Here is a 19478-nt window from a genome sequence, read left to right on the forward strand (position 1 = left end):
AGTGTTCTTGCAGCCCATTACGATCAATGAGGGAGCTGGGCAGGAAGATGGATGTACTGAATATTAAGAGGACACACATTTTTGTCATCGCAGTTCTAAGTCTGATTGAGTGTCTGTAAACCTGCTTTTAACTATTCGTGTTCTTAATTATAAATATGGCTCACCCATATTTATTGAGATGCTTCTTTTTCTCATTAGAGTTTCACATTTAATCTGGTGCATACAACAAATTTATATTCTGTTGTGTATTGTTTTTAGAACTGGCTCGTGACCTTTATGTCTCTTGAAGCTGAGCTGAGTCTGTTACTGATTAATGGCAGGTGGTGCATAAAAAGAAGCAGGACGCCCAATGCCAACGTTTGTTATTTTTCTCCAAGATTGGTGTTGCCACCACTGCTGGTTTATTTACCAACCATAATATTTTTTATGGGTTTCTAACAGTGATTTTATTTTATGTGTAAAAAAAGGATGGAAAATGGTTAAAAATTCCTTTATTAAAACTGAAATCACAAATTTAACAAGTCTTAACAAAAGTAATACAGAACATGGACTTGGAGTGTTTTACAGGTCGTTAATAAAACATGACTGTTCATGGTACAAACACATTGAAGAACCAAATGCTTTGTTCTTTAAGGACATATAAATATCTGAGTTAAATAGATCCGAGCCCTTTGAACTCAACAGAACGTCATTACAGGTTTTACTCAAAAGCCTCTGTAATTATCTAAAAAGCCATTATATTGATCCACCCAGAGATATTCAGCAGAGAACAAAGGTGAGAACAAAGGTACTCTTTTTTTTTTTTTTTTGTTGTTTTGTTTTTCCCTTAACTCAGATTTACTTTCAATCGAGATTGCAAAAAAATAGTATGTAGAGTGTTCTTTGTATAAGGAACATAATATTTTGGATTTATTTCTTTCAGTTTTGTGGTTTACCTTAAATGAAGGATGTGGGTGGTCAAGGGTAGGGGTTGTGAGTGTCAGTGGGGTTGGCTTTTCTTAAGACCGATATAAAATGTCTGACTACAGTAAACTGTAGCTTAAATTAGCCGGTTCATGAGTCAGTGGTCCTATTTTTGTACACTGGTGTGATCAAGATACAGTTACTGGGCTCTGTGTGGTGGCAACATCATTTTGACACATGATCATCACATTAGCGAAGTGTGATCCACCACTGAGACACAAACACTATTCTAGTGTTTGTGTGCTTGCAATCTGGGAAACTGAGCAAGCAGAGCCGCTGATGGAGAAGTGGAGACGCTAACATGGTTAATGGGTGGTATGTGTGTGATCCTGCTGCTTATTAGGCTTCTCAGAAGGGGCCTAGTGCCACCTACTGGTGCAAAGCTGATGTGTCCCTGGAGAGAAGACAGAAAAGTGTCAGAACGTGATTGGAGAGGCTTTTGGCTGGTGAGATTGTCGTGATGCTTAGTCTTCCATCAGTATCAAACCTTAGCACTGCCTCCTGTACAGCCTGGACTCTCTCTGTGATTACACGATACTTCTGTACTAAAGTTGGAAAAAGAATTTTGGTGTCAGGTATTTCTGTCTCATTCACACCAGAGTTCGGAGCCAGTCACACATTGGACTGTATCCTGACTATGACAGAAGCCAGACCCAGGCGCTGCTGCCTTTCCTCTTGATTGCTAATGGCTTTGAAATGAGTTTGTCTGTTCGTGTGTTTCGGTTCTTAGCACACTCACTGGGAAATTCTATTTTTGTCTTTGGCGTATGTTGTTCCATGTGAATTATAAACAACTACTGCACAACTTTATGACATTTGCCAAGTGTTAATATAAATAGGAAGTAATTAGGGTTAAAAAATCCCCACTCACTAAATCACACTCATACCAAAGCAGAACAGTGAAGTTAAAATGCAGAGTATTTTATTAATGTTCAGAACATAAAGCTTCAGTATCATCATCTAATCCTTTCCACACATGAGCTGAACAGGGGTCAAATAAATCACTGAGATATGCCTTCACTTTTACCACAGCGTTGCCGTCCTTCATTTGTTCTCCTGGTGCAGTCTGTGCCGTCCTTTTCTCTTTTGCAGCTTTTGCATTTCCTTCTGGCAGTACTTTAAGGCCTCCTCTCATTTCTTTGTGCCTCCAGCAGTTCCACTCTTCCTCCATTAGTGTTCTGTCTTCATAGAATTTTTCCCATTTCTGATTCTTGAGCGGGGAGTAATGGTAGGCACCTTTCGGCCGGCTGCTCTTAGCAGCAGATGCAGCGTGTATTGAAATTCGTCCTGTGTAACGGAGTTAATATTAATTCCACTTGTGGTCAGCTGAGGGCGCTGTCTTCCCCCCTCCGGGGTGGGGTGTCACCAAGAAGACAAGGGAGAAGAAGAGGACTGAAGAGTTGTGGCGGGGAAGAAGTCAAGAACGACGCCTGATGACCCCACTGAAAAAGTAGCGATGGCAGCGTGAACGGCCAGACTGTTGTTCAGTCCAGGAAGTTTGTTTGAGTGTTTTGCACATGCGTATTGTTCTCTCTTTTTGGGAAAGGTTTTGGCTTCAAGGATGCTAACTGCATGGAGATGAGTACCTTGTGCTAGTTTCATAAATAAACGTTACAACGTGAACAGACGACGTCCTCCCGACCGTCATTTAATATATAAAACACAACGCAGAGTCACTAAAGGAGGGTTGCTAAACTAACCGGTTGGACGCAAAGTTCAATTGAGTTAGTTACATTGGTGCCGTGACCCGACGTCAAGATCATTTTTTTTTCGGCGGAGGGATTCGTCTAATATCTGGCGGTTTCTGGCGCGACTGAGGAGACAGGACCTTCCAGCGGGACTGTACTGTTGGTGAGGAGCTCTGCATTCCAAATTATCATCAGTGACACCAAGTACTGAATCTACAGGGACACGACCGAACTCATCGGCGCATATCGAGTTTTCATCGTGTCCGCGCAGCAACGGAATCGACGACGGACTTTGGGTGCAGTACCGGCTTCGGTCACGAGGGGGTGGTGTTATGCCACTTTTGAAAGAATTGTGAAAAGACACTAGCTACGGTATCCTGCCCGTTTCGTCTGGACAGTAAGGTTGGATATGAATGTTTAACTTTTTTTCCCTTTTAGGTGCAATTGCTGTTTACTTCCTGATTGTCTACACATTGACTGTCACAGTGTAGAGTATTAAGTTTCTTTTTTTTGATAATTGCACAGTAACATTAATCTGAGACTCAATATGGCGGGTAATGGAACACATGGTAGGGGGAGAGGACAGGTGACGTTCAGCCCAGTATCGCCTGTTGGCCGTGGCAGAGCAAAATTTCTATTTTCTTCTGATTCATCCACTCCTAAACCAGTTTTCGATGATCTAGCTGCTAATGAAAACATTACAGAGACCCCACAAAGTTTTTCCCCCACTCAAGGATTAAACAGTGAGGGCAAAACAGAGGAATTTCTGGCAGGCATAGCATCCCAAATTGGCCTCTCCATAGGAGAAAGCATAGCATCTTGCATTGAGTCACGTTTAGGCTGTGGGACAACTGGGGTTTTGAGAAACGCTTCTATAGATCCATCTCTGCTGAATGTAATAGTTAGGTCAGACATCACAGAGCCAGTAAGTTTTAAAGGGGACAGCCATGACACCCATACTGTTCAAGAGTGGGAGGCGGTGATGTTGGCTTACTTGAAGAAGAAGGGTGTTCCCGTGGCTGAACAAGCTGATGAAGTGTTGAGTAAGATCTGTGGAAGGGCACGTGAGGTGGTTAAAGTAGGCATACGGAGTAATCCAAGCCTGACACTGACCACAGGCCCAGGTCCCATCTTTGAAATACTAAAGCAGCACTTTAGTGACACAGTTTCATCTGGGATGCCTCTAGCAGATTTCTATGCCACATTGCCGACCCCAAATGAACGCCCTTTTGACTACTGGTTGAGACTTAATAGAGCTATGGAGGTGACAGAAGACTGCCTAAAGAGACAAAATAAGACATTTGACAACCTGTGCCTTGACCTTACTGCCATGTTCATCCGCCATTGCCCCGACCCTGAACTATCTCTCTTATTCAAGTGCAAGCCACTACAGCAATGGACGGTCACTGATGTACATGAAAAGCTTGTTGAGCATAGTAGGGACCGGAGGCAGGTGTCCCAGCTGAGAGGGGCTACGGCGATAACTGCCCAGCAGCAGGAAGCGGAGGCCCACACATGCAGTGTGAAACCTGTCACTGAACATGTTTTAGCCTCACCGCCGACTCAGGGGAGAGATGGAGCAGCTGACCGCCTTGACCACCTAATCACAATGCTGGAGCGGGTGCTACAACACGGGCCACTTCAGCCTGGACCAGTTAGTAGGAAGGATGTGAGAAATCAGCCAAGCCATAAAGCCAGGGTCAGACATACAGTGTCTTGTAACGTCTGTGGGGATGTTGAACACACCACTCACCAGCACTGCCGAGCTAACCACCTGTGTTTCATCTGCTATGCACCTGATCACACACGCAGTAGCTGTCCCAACGCTATGACCTCAAAGACCAGGGCTTCTAATCCCACACTTCAGCAGGAGGAAAACTAGTTGGCCTGCATGGGGTGGGGGGAAGTGCTAGGCCTGACGAGGATCCCCTGGTGATTGGTAGTGAAGACTCTGAGTCTGTCCATCAGAGCTTGTGCGAGGAGAGAGAACTCGGGCGATGTCCCGTTCTTCAAAACATACAAAGACTGAAACCCCATGACAATTTGTTTTATGAGAACGTAACTTTGGGTGGTAAAGTGTCAGTCAAGGCTATGCTTGACAGTGGGTCTATGGCTTGCACATTGAGTTCTAATGTAATCCAAAGGCTGTTACAACAGGCTGTTATAAAGACCCCCACTCTGGAACCCACTGATGTTGTGTTGATTGGTTGTGGTGGATCAAAGACGATACCGTCAGGAACATTTGACTTGGAAGTTGAGGTCTGTGGTTGCAGAGCGCTTGTGCCAATGTTAGTGGTTGATGGACAGAGTGAAGACCTGATTATTGGCAGTAACCTCCTGAGATATTTGGTTCAATGGCTAAAACAGGAGAGAGGTTCAGTGGACTGCACCCCAAGAGTGTCACGTCGTGGTAGCGACAGCCAGACAAAGTTGATAAGTTTAATGGCCGAAGTAGATAGGTCTCTGGATGGCCTCCCTGGCAAAGTTGGGACAGTTAAGTTAAAGAGAGCTGTCACTCTGGAGCCTATGACTGAGCACTTAGTATGGGGTAAACTTGAGCATACAGGTGATGTGTCACCTGGCTGCACAGTTGTGATGGAGCCCACTGGTGCTAGGACAAGACCAAGGTCAGTTATAGTAGGAAGAACCGTGGCAGTGATGAGAAGCGATGCGTGGCTGCCCCTGAAAGTGATAAACCCCTTTGACAAAGCCGTTACCCTGAAGCGAAATGCTAAATTGGCTGATGTGTATCCTTGTGCAGCAGTGGAAACATTTAACAGTCCCAGAATGGCCGCTCAGCAGCAAAGTAACTTGCAGCAAAATGCACAATGGTCATCCACCAGGCCTATGGAGTGCTACGATGTGCAAAGCTTAGCTACAGAGGCGTCCAGCTTACCTGATCATCCTCCGCTGGAGGAACACAGTAGCCATGCTGACTCACCCCATCCAGGATTGCACAACATAGGTTTGTCCGACATAGATGTTGACTCCTGTGAGGTGTCGTGTGAGGGCAAAGAGAACCTAGTAAGACTCGTAACAGAGTTTGAATCCATCTTCTCCAGAGACAGGCTGGATTGTGGGAAAGCCACAGGCCATCTCCACAGAATCCGTGTTGTTGATGAGAAGCCATTTCGGTTGCCATGCAGACGTGTACCTCCCACTCAGTATGAGAAACTAAGGCTAGCATTGAATGAGATGGAAGAGAAAGAAATCATAAGAAAATCAAGCAGTGACTTTGCTTCACCCTTGGTGTTAGTTTGGAAGAAGTCAGGTGATGTTAGGATCTGCAATGATTTCCGTTGGCTCAATGCTCGAACCATCAAAGATGCGCACCCACTTCCTCATCCAGCCGATGCTCTTGCTGCCTTGGGTGGTAATGCCTTTTTCTCCACCATGGACCTTACCTCGGGATACTATAATGTGGAGGTCCACGAGGAAGACAGAAAATACACAGCTTTCACATCACCATTTGGGTTATATGAATATAACCGCATGCCACAGGGGCTGTGTAATAGTCCTGCAACATTCATGAGGATGATGTTGACTATCTTTGGGGATCAAAACTTCCTTAGCCTGCTGTGTTACCTGGATGATGTCTTGGTGTTTGCTCCCACGGAAGACCTGGCACTGAAGCGTCTGGAGATGGTATTTCAACGGCTCAAGATTCACAATCTCAAGCTCGCACCTAAGAAATGCCATTTTCTGAGGAGGTCAGTGAGGTTTCTGGGACACATTGTGAGTGCTGATGGCATAGCCACTGACCCAGAAAAGGTAGCAGCCATCACCTCACTGACTGAGGCAGATCTCATGGAGCCGGGAACTAACATCCCTTCACCAAGGAAGGTCAGATCCTTCCTTGGAATGGTGGTATTCTACCAGCAGTTCATTGAAGCCTGTTCATCAATAGCCAGACCACTGTTCAGCCTCACAACTGGGACCAAAAGCCCTCGTGGAAAGGGAAGAAAGCGCCAGCAGGTTCACAGGAAACTCACTGCTGCTGATTGGACAGAGGAGTGTAGGGAGGCATTTCACCAGCTGAAAAAGGCCCTGTTAGACCATGTTCTTTTAGCCCACCCGAACTTCAGTGAACCATTTTTGCTCTCAGTGGATGCATCTTGTAATGGCCTTGGAGCTGTACTGTCACAAGTCCCAACTGGCGAGTCAACAGCCAGGCCCATTGCTTTTGCAAGTAAGTCACTCAGCTATGCACAGTCTAGGTATCCTGCTCATAGGTTAGAGTTTTTCGCTTTGAAGTGGGCGGTGTGTGACAAATTCCACCACTGGCTGAGGGGACACACGTTCACCGTATGGACTGATAACAACCCTCTGACGTACATACTGTCCAAAGCAAGGATAGATGCCTGTGAGCAGAGATGGATCGCTAAATTAGCTCCATTCCAGTTTGACATCAAATACATACCTGGTCCTAAAAATGTGGTTGCGGATGCTCTGAGCAGGGAACCCTTTGTGCAGCCAAGTACATCTCATCGGCTAACAAGGGTGCCCTATGCAAAACTACTGGCCGAAGCTGCCGCAGTGTGCGATCAAGGTGTACAGGAAGCGTTCCGCTGGTCAGCTAATCCACCTGATATGCCCCTTGAGGACAGCCAGCTTATCTCCAATCAGTATGCAGCTGTGGCTCGACCGGGAACCGTGTCATCACAAGAGGTGGCAGCGGTTCTCCAAGTCCATGATCAGCAGGATCCCGACGTGTGTCAATATGCACTTTTACTGCCACAGTTCCCACAGACTGTTAAGACATCGGAGTGTGCTCAAGCGAAAGTGCTATCACATGATGTGCTCTTGGAGAAGCAGAGGTGTGACACTGTTCTGAGCAGAGTGATCTCCTTTGTAGAAAGAGGACGGAGACCATCAAGGAGAGAGCGTGACAAAGAAACAGCTGAAGTCATCAAGCTGCTGAAAGGTTGGGAGAAACTGACACTTAGGAATGGAGTGTTGTATCGTGTGACACAGAACACTGTTTCAAAGAGGAAGCTGTATTCATATGTTGTCCCACTGTCACTGCGTATCACAGTGCTGAAGGGTGTTCATGATGAAGCCGGCCACCAGGGGCAGCAACGGACACTGTACCTAGCAAGACAGAGGTTTTATTGGCAGGGTTTGAACAAAGATGTAGCAGAGTATGTCAGGCGTTGCAGGAGGTGTGTAGTGAGTAAGTCACCAGAACCTGAAGCCAGGGCACCCCTGGAGAACATCAGAACATCAGAGCCTCTTGAGCTAGTATGCATCGACTTCTGGACAGCTGAAGATGCTTCTAATAGGTCACTGGATGTGCTTGTCGTCACTGACCACTTCACAAAGATGGCACACGCCTTCTTATGCCCTAACCAATCTGCAAAAGCAGTGGCGCATCAGTTGTGGCACAACTATTTCTGCATCTATGGTTTTCCCCAGCGACTGCATTCTGACCAGGGAGCCAATTTTGAGAGTGCTCTAATAGCTGAACTGTTGAGTGTGGCTGGTGTCCAAAAGACTCACACTACACCTTATCACCCAATGGGTAACGGATCATGTGAAAGAATGAACAGGACACTGGGAAATATGATTCGTGCTCTGCCCCCTAGAGTGAAGCGTAGGTGGCCAGAAACTCTGAAATCTCTGACATTTGCATACAACTGTACTGCCCATGAAACGACAGGTTATGCACCGTTTTTGCTCATGTTTGGCAGAGTCCCAAGACTCCCAGTTGATGTACTCTTTGGCTCTGTCATTGACAACCCTGAGGTCACAGACTATGACAGATATGTCCAGTCATTGAGAAAAGAGTTGAAGGAGGCTATGGACATAGCGCAAGCCACGGCGTCTAAGCAGTTAAAGCGGCACACAGATCTCTATAACAAGAAGGTGCGTGGAGCCCCAGTGGAAGTGGGAGATCGTGTGTTGTTGGCCAATAAAGGGGAGCGTGGAAAGAGGAAGCTTGCTGACCGGTGGTCAAAGACTGTCTATATTGTGATGGACAAAAATGAAGAGAGCCATACTTTCAGGATTCAGGATGCTACCACGGATCGGGAAAAGGTTGTGCATCGTAACCTAATAATGCCAGTGAACTTCCTTCCTCTCCAGGATCCTGACTCTGAAGAAGAGGTGGACACTTTCTCTTTATCAGGTTCTGGAGAACTTGATACTGAGGAGGAGACAGTTGCTGAAGTGTCTGCCGACTCAGTAGCCTATCGCACTAGAGAATGGGTGTCTACCATACTATCTGAGGCCTCTAGCATAGTTGATCAAAGCTGTAACACAGAGGCTGCCACCGGCTCTTCACCTAGCGAACAGGATGATCGTGGGCAGGCTTCTATTGTCAGTGAGCGATCACTCCGGAACACTATGCAGACTGACCCTACTGGTGACATGATCGTGATGACAAGTGAGGGATGTTCTAATGGTGCAGACAGGTTAGTTGTTGCTGATGTTTCACCTGTTCCAAGCACTTGCGCCGACAGTCATGGTGTAGTAATCGATGGTGTTCTAGAGAGGGCTGTTGTGACAGGAAGAGACCGAGTTACGACCAGAGCAGGTAGATTTTTGAAACCTGTTTCTAGACTCATTGAGATAATGCAACAGAAGACAGGTATTGCAGTGTAATACTGTATGAGCAGTGGGGCAAATTCTATTCATGTATTTATTTTCCTTTTTACATCTCACGCTGCATGATTTTAAGATGTGGTTGTTTTTGGTTTGGTCCGGATCTTTCAGGAGATGGGTTTATTGAATCTCTGATGTCATTTTCTTTCTCTCCCCTTGGGAATGAGGTATTTTACAGTTGTGATTTGTGTGAAATGTGTAACGGGCATGTTTTTCACTGTGTGTGGTGATGGGGTCTGGCCAACCTTGTCTCATACTGATTCCTTGATGGATGGTCTTTTGATTGTGATTGCACTGATAACTGTAATTTGGTATATGTAACCTCATTAATGCGAATTGTTTTTTTTTATTATTTTCGTTTATTGTTGTCCTTGTCTGCCTTGTGCATAGTTGTGTTGTTCTCTGCCTGGTATGTCATCTTGGTCATTCAATTTTCTTCTCGTCATTTTTTTCTCTATTGCTTGTAATACAAGTGGAATTCAGCAGGGGGGAATGTAACGGAGTTAATATTAATTCCACTTGTGGTCAGCTGAGGGCGCTGTCTTCCCCCCTCCGGGGTGGGGTGTCACCAAGAAGACAAGGGAGAAGAAGAGGACTGAAGAGTTGTGGCGGGGAAGAAGTCAAGAACGACGCCTGATGACCCCACTGAAAAAGTAGCGATGGCAGCGTGAACGGCCAGACTGTTGTTCAGTCCAGGAAGTTTGTTTGAGTGTTTTGCACATGCGTATTGTTCTCTCTTTTTGGGAAAGGTTTTGGCTTCAAGGATGCTAACTGCATGGAGATGAGTACCTTGTGCTAGTTTCATAAATAAACGTTACAACGTGAACAGACGACGTCCTCCCGACCGTCATTTAATATATAAAACACAACGCAGAGTCACTAAAGGAGGGTTGCTAAACTAACCGGTTGGACGCAAAGTTCAATTGAGTTAGTTACACCTGCTTACATTTAGCTGGTGTAATCAGTGTCTTTTACTATTAGCATCAGTGGAGGTATCTACAGTAACTGAAGACCTGAAGTCCTGAGCTTTCCTATAGCATGTGTTCAGGTAGTTTTGTTCTTATAATGCATGGAATATCAGAAGAGTTTTCAGGAAAGTGAACTCTCACTGTCTTTGGTTCAGTTTTTTTTCGCTTCATATAGTTCTTCCTCCCTTTCTCTCATCCTCCTTGATGATATGCTCGGCTCCTGGAGCGGCTCGGTGTGGATTTGGGTTCTCTCATTTGTTTCTTTTGCTGCCTGTCCCCTGTGCTTACTCAGAATCTCAGCCACCATCTCTTCTCTCGGAGCATCTTTCTTTTTTTCTTCTCTACCTGTTCATCCACCATCTTCTGGATCCACATGGCGCCCAACATATTCAAATGAAAAGAAGCAAAGCATTTCTTTTTATTTCTGGATTTCAACACTTTGGCCCATATTAGTGGATGCCTTCACATGTTGCCTAGCAACACTGCTTAGGGGTTCTGCAGAGTTAGGACAGTAAAGTATGGGCCAGTTAGCTTGTAGCATTTCAGGTACTGTAACAGTTTAAAGTATAATTTTACTTTTAAAGAAATGCACACACGTGGCAGCCATATGGTATTTTTAGCTTTACCGCAGTATCAGTGGCTCTGATGGTCAATAACTACTGTATGATGATGATAAAAGCTAATTGATTAACACTTGCTTGCCTGCTCTATTAGCTTTTTAGCTTATTCAAATTACAGTAACAGCATCACGCTGTTGTTTACATAAACTGACCTAAATGCAAATACCCCCATTTAACAACTGACCTTGTATCTCTCCTTAGCTTTGCAGCCGCACCACCTGTCGTAAATAATATTGATGTATATGTCTGAAATGTTCAGAATCCAAAATACAAACAATGACAATGACAGCAACAACAATACCAACATATAACATCCATTTTATATTTTGAACCTGTCAACATGAGCAGGAAGTGTTCTTTTTTTATTTAAGAAAATGATTCACTTCAGACATAATACTTCCCACGTACCATTTTAGCAATCCTTTATGTTTCTTGGGACTGGAGAAATATTGATATATTTGTGTGTGCAAATATCTGAATGTTGTTGAGCAATTAGCGATTAGCGACAGTAGGTGCATAATCTTGATGCCTGGATTATATAACGGCATCCGAGATTCACACACAGTTTAGGGATTTAAAGGAACCTCTTCATGCGGTTTATTGGAAGCCTGCCATTACTGGATAGATCAGCGCATCCTCAGGGAGTCTTGCAGTCTGTCACTTCTCTTTGTTTTTCTTGTGTAAGTCACGTTGCATTAACTAGAATCAGTGATCAGCTACTGTCAGTCTCTAGAGAAAACCTTTTTTTAATTATTGTCACTTCTGTCAGCCATTTGCTCAGCCCTATATTTCTGTGTTTGTATCTGCTGTAATTATAAAACCTCTTCTCTTTTATCCTATTGGCGTATTGATCCCAATTTTTTCAGGCCTCACTATGTTATATACATCATAAACAAATATTATATATATTTAATATTTGTCTTTGCAGAACTCTCATTAAACTATACAGTAAATACTGAAGAATTCATGAAGGTGATGTCACTGGTGTCAGAGACCTTGGTGGTTATTAAAGAACCATGTGGTGGGATGAGTGTGCACGTTGTTGTTGTGACAGTGAAAGAAGATGAGTCACTTGGTGAAACGTGTAAGGTTTGCTACTACTGTACAATTGCTCAGGTCTGGAGTGTGGGCTGCTGTGATGACGCAGGCTGCGTGGGATGACTCTCAAGGAAAAGCCTGCTCTATACTTAAACTAGTTTTGGACAGCTTAGCTATTTTAATCTCATGTCCAGTATATGTATTTGAAGTTATATATTATAAAAAAAGAATAGCACAAAATATAGGTGTTTTAGACCAAGCTGTACAGTGTGACTGTAGTACAATCGCACAGTGAGAGAAATGGTAATAATAAATGAGGTTCCAGATTTTAGTCATCACACATTAGTAACATCTAGGTTTATTTATTGTCATTGTAATTTTTAAATGCATTGATTTCTTAAAGACTTGTTTTGGGGTCAGCAGCTACATTCAGCTGTTACTGCTTGGGGTTGAGGCTTTATTGGACATTTTGATATTGACCAGAAGAGCTCTAGGAACCCTTTTACTAAATCCTCCGCTATTTGCTTATGTCTTGTTTTGACGACACTTCTGTGCTGAACCTTATTGTTTGTACTTAATTTATATAGATTTGAAATTATTGATCTGTGCTGTTCATAGATTTTGCTTGGTTCTTTGTAGCCAATAGGCTCATGCATAAAGTAGCCGTTCCTGCCAAGCCTGTGGATCAAGTGCAAAATTGTTCGCAAAAACATCCAATACTTGTCAAGTGAACTGAGACTTGAAAACAAAGCTATCATACTGTTGAGCAATGACGTGCTGTTTGTTTAGCCTCTGATCTGGACAGGTTAAAGCTTAATTGACCGTGAAGTAGTGAGAGCTCCTGCTTCTCTCGCACAGATGTTTGCCCACTTCACTTCCCCCGCTTCAAGTCTCACTAGGCTGCTCTGCATGTCACCGCTAAGCAGTCAAATAACATTGCATTCTGCTTCCCTTCACTGAGCCAGTCTACACTACAGTTTTGAGGGAAAGTGACAGAGAACACTGTAGATATACAATACTATGATGTGAAGAGAAACTAATGACTATAACAATGAATTTTGATGTGAATTTGCCATTTTCTATTCAACTGTTCTATTTTTTATAGTTTATATATTTAGTAATAGGGTTTTATATTGATTAAAGTGATTCAGTGTGATTAATGGTTCCATTCCACCAAGGTCGGGGATCAGTGCTTCCTTTGGTGCCGTGTATCTAAGGGGATGATTAGCAGTAAGTTTGTGATGCACACTGCAACTTGGCAATTGGACTGAAACAGAATCGGTCAAAGGACACTGACAAATTAAAGGAGAAAGGAGACAAAGGGGGGACATAGGTTGGACCCACCCAATCCACACCGTTATGAGGGCGACAGTGGCAGACGAGGCAGGCGATGAAACAAATAAGGTCAAGGATGGACAAAGGAAGAGGGTAGAGCCAGACAGAGATATGGACAGAGACAAAAGTAAACAGGGCTGTGAGATAAATCAATCTATGGATCCAAGGGAGGCAGCGTTCTCCTGGGAGGGGTTTGCTCTGTCTGGCCTGGCTCCCTGTGTTTGTTAGCCTCCTCTGTTGGCCTCCATCAGGAGTACTCTGCTTTTATCTCGACCGTTCCCTTTCAACATTATGCTGTATTTTTATCTGTCCCCTGCTACGTCTGTCGACCTTTCATTTTTATTGTGTTTTCATTTCACCTGTTTTGCGGCATCTTTTGTATCTTGACCGTTCATCCCGTGATGTTCTGGTGCTGATGATGATGCTTGTCTCTAATTAATGCCACAGGCAGCTTTACTTCACCACTGAGGCCAGTCTTCTGTGCTAGTTCAGGCTTTACAGCTGTTATTTAATTACATCTGTTAAAACCTAATTAGGTTGAACTATCTATAGCTATAATTTAAAGCCTGTGGTCAGTATGTGGTCTACATCGTGCTGTAGAAGCCATTCTGATCAGACGGACGGGTCTCGGGTCGACAGTGACATGTTTGTGGGTTGGCTATAGATCAGGGCGTGTCCAACGTAGATGAAAAATTACAATTCACTCAAGACTGGCTACTGACTCATCTTTGACAAAGTGCTTTCTTTCCCATATAGAAGGCACAATGCTACTAGTTAGTGAAGATGGAGATGAGACACTCAAAGCCTGTGTGTGGACCCTTTTATTGACTCGTGGTCAGCTCCTCCGTTTCCTGCTGGGTTAGAGATTGGTTCATCCCTGTAATTGTGTGCTGAGCCTACTCCTGGTGCTTCCTTTACATTTGTTTTATTGATTATTGATATGAATTCTGGCGTAAATGTCAGGGGTGTGATAGCGTGTGCCTCTCTGTCTCTTCCCATCCGTCTGCTCCCGGAGCCTCCCTGCCTCCAGCTCTGACAAAGCCTGTACCTGTTCCCTTTCCTTGTACTGTACGACAGAGCGGAACGATGGGGGAGATGAATGTTGGAGATGCTATGAATTGCTTGTGTCAGCTCCACTCTCACACTCATGTCATTTTATGTTCATGGCTGACATGTTAAATGTGTATGTGTGTTTACTGATGTGTACTGCATGTGTGTGTGTGTGTGTGTGTGTGTATCTGCGCCTGTTTGTTTTGCGATGTGCAGTGAGGAATGAGCAGACAGATGGTGCACGCTCCAGGATTAGGTGGTGCAGCCTTGCCAGCGTGGGAGAAATCTATGGTTTATGGTGCATAACCCTGAACTGACTATGTGTACCCAGGCTACATATACATCAGTGCATACACACTGCCCTAACGAAGCCCAGCCCCACATGCTGTACAGGCTGCAAATTCAATTACACTGAAAAATGTTCCTTATTACAGAATGCGCTGAGGCATCAGAAACCATTTTCTTGTTTTGTAGACTGGAGGTGTGGGCGACGCTCGGTTTCATCAGTTCCTCCGTGTTGCTCCAGGCGCTGAGGAAGAGCTGTGTTGCGTTGCATTCATCTCAACCCTCGGGTTGCGCTAAAGCTGAACAAGGCGCACATAAGGGCGCACATGAACGTAACAGCTGTTGTGTCCCGAGCTCTGGCTCCACTGTAAAAATGCTCCGCTGTGCCTCCTCTGGCTCTCGTCGTGACTCTGCAGAGCGGCTCCTCCCTGCTGCCATCCCGACCGCTCGGCCCTGGCAGCCGCTTCGCTTCGCTTTCCAAATTCAAACAGATCAGAAAGGTGTCGAAGAAAAGACTGTGACATGATCCGCGTTGCTATTTATTTCTTGGTGTTTGCTGCCTAGCAGTGATTGCAGCATCATTAGTACTCTAATCGCTCCCTTTCTTCTTCCTCCTGCTTCACCAACTGCTCATTTACACTACTCTGCAGATCCTCTTTGCTCTGAGCAAATGTTCCAATAAGGTGCCTTTACTTACAGTGAGGCTGAGGGTTTGTTTGATTGGTCAGCTAACTATCCTGGCAGGGTTTTCTAATAGTTTGAGCTACTCCGCTTCTCAACAATAACCATCCAGCTAAATCGGTTTGCATATAGGAAACAAACCCCTTTATAATAATGACAAGGAGGATAAAATAATCAAAAGATAAGTTGGTGAACAAACTATAGAAATGTCGAGTGTTTGGTCCTGAAGTCTTCTGACTAATCCAGTCCTGACCGCCAACACAGATGCGTCCTTGTACTGTTGGTGATGATTAGAAGAGTTGAGGTTAGATGAGGCTAAACTGTGAATTACCTTTACTTCAGGCTGTAATTGGACAAAAGAAGCCGGTCAAAAGGGAGTTTATAAATAGTGAATGTCTGTGGGCGGTTTCTGTGTATGTGCCAGGGAATTTCCTGTCCTCGTGTTCTCGGTTTGTGTCCTTTAGCAAGGCACAAAACAAAACCACAGTTGCCCTGATGGCCGGCACCATCAGTGTCTACGTGGGGGAATGAGCCGCTACGTAAAGCACTTTGGTGAAAAAGCGCTTCACAAAATGCAAACTAAATCTTTTATACACTTTTTTTCTGTCTCTGTTCATCTCCTGATTTAACCTTTCTTCTGCCTATCTCAGTTTTTTTGTCCATCTTTTATCTTTTTCATAACGTTCAATAAAGCGGATGTTTAATCTTCATCAGAAAACCAGCTGAGAGGATTGGCGAAGGCAAAAAAAACAAGGTCTATCAGTGGATAAACATCTGCAGATGTTTGAGTCAGCAGCTGGTAGTGAGTTCCTGGTTGTGCTCGTTAGGTTTTTGATATTGTTCCCAATGGATTAGTGAGTCTGCAGTGAGTGTGTCTGCGCAGTTGTGTATGTGTGAGTGACAGTGAGAGAAAGAGAGAGAGAGAGAGAGAGCGAGGGGGGCGAGAGAGAGTAAGAGAGCGAGAGAGGGGGATAGAAATCTGCAGTTGTGAGGCTGAGTGACTGTGTGGGGTATGCAAGAAGCTCACAGCTGGTTGCCCTTTAGCTGTGAGTGTGTGTGTGTGTGTGTGTGTGCGCGGGCGTGCGCGCGCGTGTGTGTGAGGGAAGCAGTTTGTGTGTGTCTCATATAGGTGAGTAAGCCAGCAGCAGCAGCAGCAGTAGTACAGTGAAGCGTGTTCAGTGTCTGGATGTTAGCGCTGCCTCTCTCAGCTGTGGGACGAAGCCTCACTGTAGGTATTCAAACACACACACACACACACACACACACACACACACACACACACACACACACACACACACACACACACACACACACACACACACACGCGATGCTGTCTGACTGGTCACCTTCTGTTTTGTCTTGTGCTTTCTTCTGTGTCATGCTTATTTATTGAGTGGGAAGACAACGAGTGATCGTACAGGAGCGTTCTTTTCTTCTAAGAGTATTTGAGTCCAGAGGATTTGGGTGATATGATGAGAGGATTAAAACGTGCCATTCATCAGGGAGACCTTTCCATCACTTCAGCACGTTCACGCATTTGCATGCAGAACAGATTTTCATACAGCATTTCCATAAACCTGGGTGCCTACTTTGTTTGTTTGGCCATTTGCCCTTAGTGTCGCCAACAGGCTAGATGCCACCGCTCATCTTTACTCCACTGGCAGGTGGCTGGGTTTGTTGGTGTGTCAGGGGATGGCATGGTGCCGGTGCAGTGTCCTGTTTCCAGTAGTTTGAAACCTGAGCTGGCAGCTGGCATGACATGGGACCCTAGAAACAGATCAGAGAAGCAGAGCGCAGGGGATGATCCGAGAAATAAAAGTGGGCGATGAAGAAAAATGTATGGATTTTGGAATATGAGGCTGGTTTATGCAGGTGAAGGCTGATATTGACCCTCTGGTGCTTTCATCTTGACCACACCATGAGTTGAAAGGAGGGGGGTAACTGAGGAGAGCAGAAAGCCTATGCCCAGCCCTTTACTGTATCTGAAGCTGCAGTCTTTCCCCTTAATTCCTCTTTCATCGGTCGGCGTGTTAAACGTGCTCGGAATGAGAGAAAGTAAATATGACTGGAGCGGAAAACAGATGGACATTCAACACGAGGAGAGGGGAAAGTAAAACTGAGGCAAGATAATGGAGAAGTCATGCAAATAGCGAATACTGGAGAACAGCGAGATAAAAGAGCAGCGCAGGTGGAATAGAAGGGATTGCCTGAGGGGGAGAGGAGGACTGGTCTGATGAGGAGGTGTTGGCTGATATTCCTCCACTGCCAAGCTTTTCAGATTAAAACAGAGTTTTCCTTGTTTTCATATTTTATTTCGCAGCATTTTATCATTAAACATCGATATCATTCATAAATGCCACAAGTCCTTTTTAAAACATGACAGTAAAAGCAGTGAATGCTGTAATATTTCTGGTTATGACTTACATAACTAGTACAGTAAATGCATAATACATACTGCACTACAATTCTACTGAGACAGACTAGGTGCTCTATAAGTAAGTGCAAAATAAAGACATTTATTTTGCTGTAGAAATGACAAACATTACTAAATATAATATTGTGAATCCTTTATGAATATTGTTAGTCCACATAAACACAAACATAAATAACCATAAGATGTAGATAGAGATGGTGTTGAAGGATATGTTTGAGTCAGACATGTGGGAGCAGATTGTTCTTGTCAGGGTTGGAGGTTTTCTTTCATTGCACAAGAAAAAAAGGCAAAAAAGCCGCAGCCCAGCTGTATGTCTGAAGCCATTTACAGAGAATAACAGAATTCATCTGCACTTTTTTTCACAAATTGAGTTTCAAAGTTGTGACGCTACTTTCAGACTATGACTCATTACCTGTCGTTGTGCACGGCGGAGTTTGGCTGACGTCCGTGTCCCAGCTGGGGGAAACCTGGGGATGTTGTAGGTTGGCTACACAGGCCCGCTTGGCTGGTTCTGCTCGGCTGGTGAACGTTTAGCAGCTCACCGTTAAAATAGCCAGAGCAGTTCACTAGGTCCGGGACTGCAAGCATCCTCCTCTACAGTATACGCCAGCGGAGCGGTAGAGGGAGGCTGTTCCTCTGGAGCTTTCTGTCATCTGTGTATTTATACACTTCTCATACAGTGGCAGCGTCTCTGCAGTCTTTCCAGTATAGAGTGGGAACCACGGACCTCGATCAGTGCCATTTTTACAGTACAGTGATGCAGACAAACTGCTCTATAGTCTCTCTAGCATGTACACTGCACAGCTGTATCATGGACATTAATTGGATTTGTCAGAGTGAACCGGTTCCTTTAGTTAAAGATTAAGCGTAAGAGTAAATAAAGTGAAGCCAGACTCTTTACAGATCAAGTCCCACTGGTTCGGATCCTGTTATGTTTTTAACAGTTTCGCCCTATTTTAGCAAAAATCGGGAGTTAATGAATGAAACCCTTAGATGATGAACAAATATGCAGCGGACGGAATGTGAAGCGGTGCTGCTGAGGCCAGATCCATTCTCCAGCGTCACGACTCAGACGGCGTGGGGAGGCTGTGCCGCAGGGGGGAGTCGATACTGATGAGAACGATTGCAAACAGTATCCTACAGTCAATCTCATTTATTAATGCAGCAGATGTAATTAAACGGGGGCGTTTCAATCACAACACAGAAGGCAAAACCTAAACAATAAGGATTAGGAAAAATTATGAACATGTCTTTTTGTCTCCTGTAGATAGGAGAAATTCAATATATTATGTAACAACAAACTAACAAAAGAATCATGTTTTGTTTAATAAATAAGACAGCTGTTAAGGGGGCTGGTCTTCATGTGTAAGGTTTTTTTTAATAGACCAACACAGGTCAACTATTTAGAATTATTTGAGTCAAATAGGTTAGAAATTATCTTTGTGGTTCTGCTGTGATTAATGTCTTCATCGTTCATAAGTAAACATGTACTGAGTGCTTTGATTTATAACACTGTCTCCTACATCCGTTTTTGCATTATTGATGAAAGATGCATTTCTCTGCTTCTGGTGTTCAACCTGTCAGAATCATAATATGACGCGACTTCAGCCGTGATATTTTTCATACGGCTGCCTGATATTTATCACGCTGCAGAGAAGAAGTTTGAACAGAATCCCAATAAGCGTTCCCCCTTTTGGTGCCTCGAGGCAGGAATCTGCATGCGCGCTTCGGGGTTGGCGATGCCTCACAAACAGCGCGTCAGCAATCCTTCGGCGCTGCTTGTGTTTTTGCTGTAAAGTTGCGGAGCCAGCGA

The 19478-nt window shown here is 44.5% G+C and overlaps 1 protein-coding gene and 1 long non-coding RNA gene across 10 annotated transcripts in view; one reads left to right on the forward strand and one right to left on the reverse strand.

The window, feature by feature from the left end:
* The window catches only part of mctp1a (multiple C2 domains, transmembrane 1a), a 94833-nt gene that overhangs the window by 5988 nt on the left and 69367 nt on the right, over positions 1–19478 (forward strand). Inside the window, exon 1 of one of the 9 annotated variants that reach the window (XM_029162379.3) lies at positions 16210–16459. The exons of 7 other annotated variants lie outside the window; for them this stretch is intronic. In XM_029162379.3, coding sequence (XP_029018212.1) covers positions 16418–16459 — 42 coding nt within the window. In that variant the 5' untranslated portion in view covers positions 16210–16417. Of the gene's footprint in view, positions 1–16209; positions 16464–19478 lie in introns of those variants that run through there. One more of the 9 variants, XM_029162381.3, reaches the window with a different exon arrangement.
* On the reverse strand, positions 1873–11169 carry LOC114862258 (uncharacterized). The gene is made up of 3 exons (XR_003786940.3): positions 11027–11169; positions 10193–10585; positions 1873–2250 (listed from the first exon to the last, which is right to left on the reverse strand). It is a non-coding gene; the product is annotated as an uncharacterized LOC114862258 (long non-coding RNA).

The sequence above is a fragment of the Betta splendens genome, chromosome 9, assembly GCF_900634795.4.
Source record: "Betta splendens chromosome 9, fBetSpl5.4, whole genome shotgun sequence".
Taxonomy (NCBI): domain Eukaryota; kingdom Metazoa; phylum Chordata; class Actinopteri; order Anabantiformes; family Osphronemidae; genus Betta; species Betta splendens.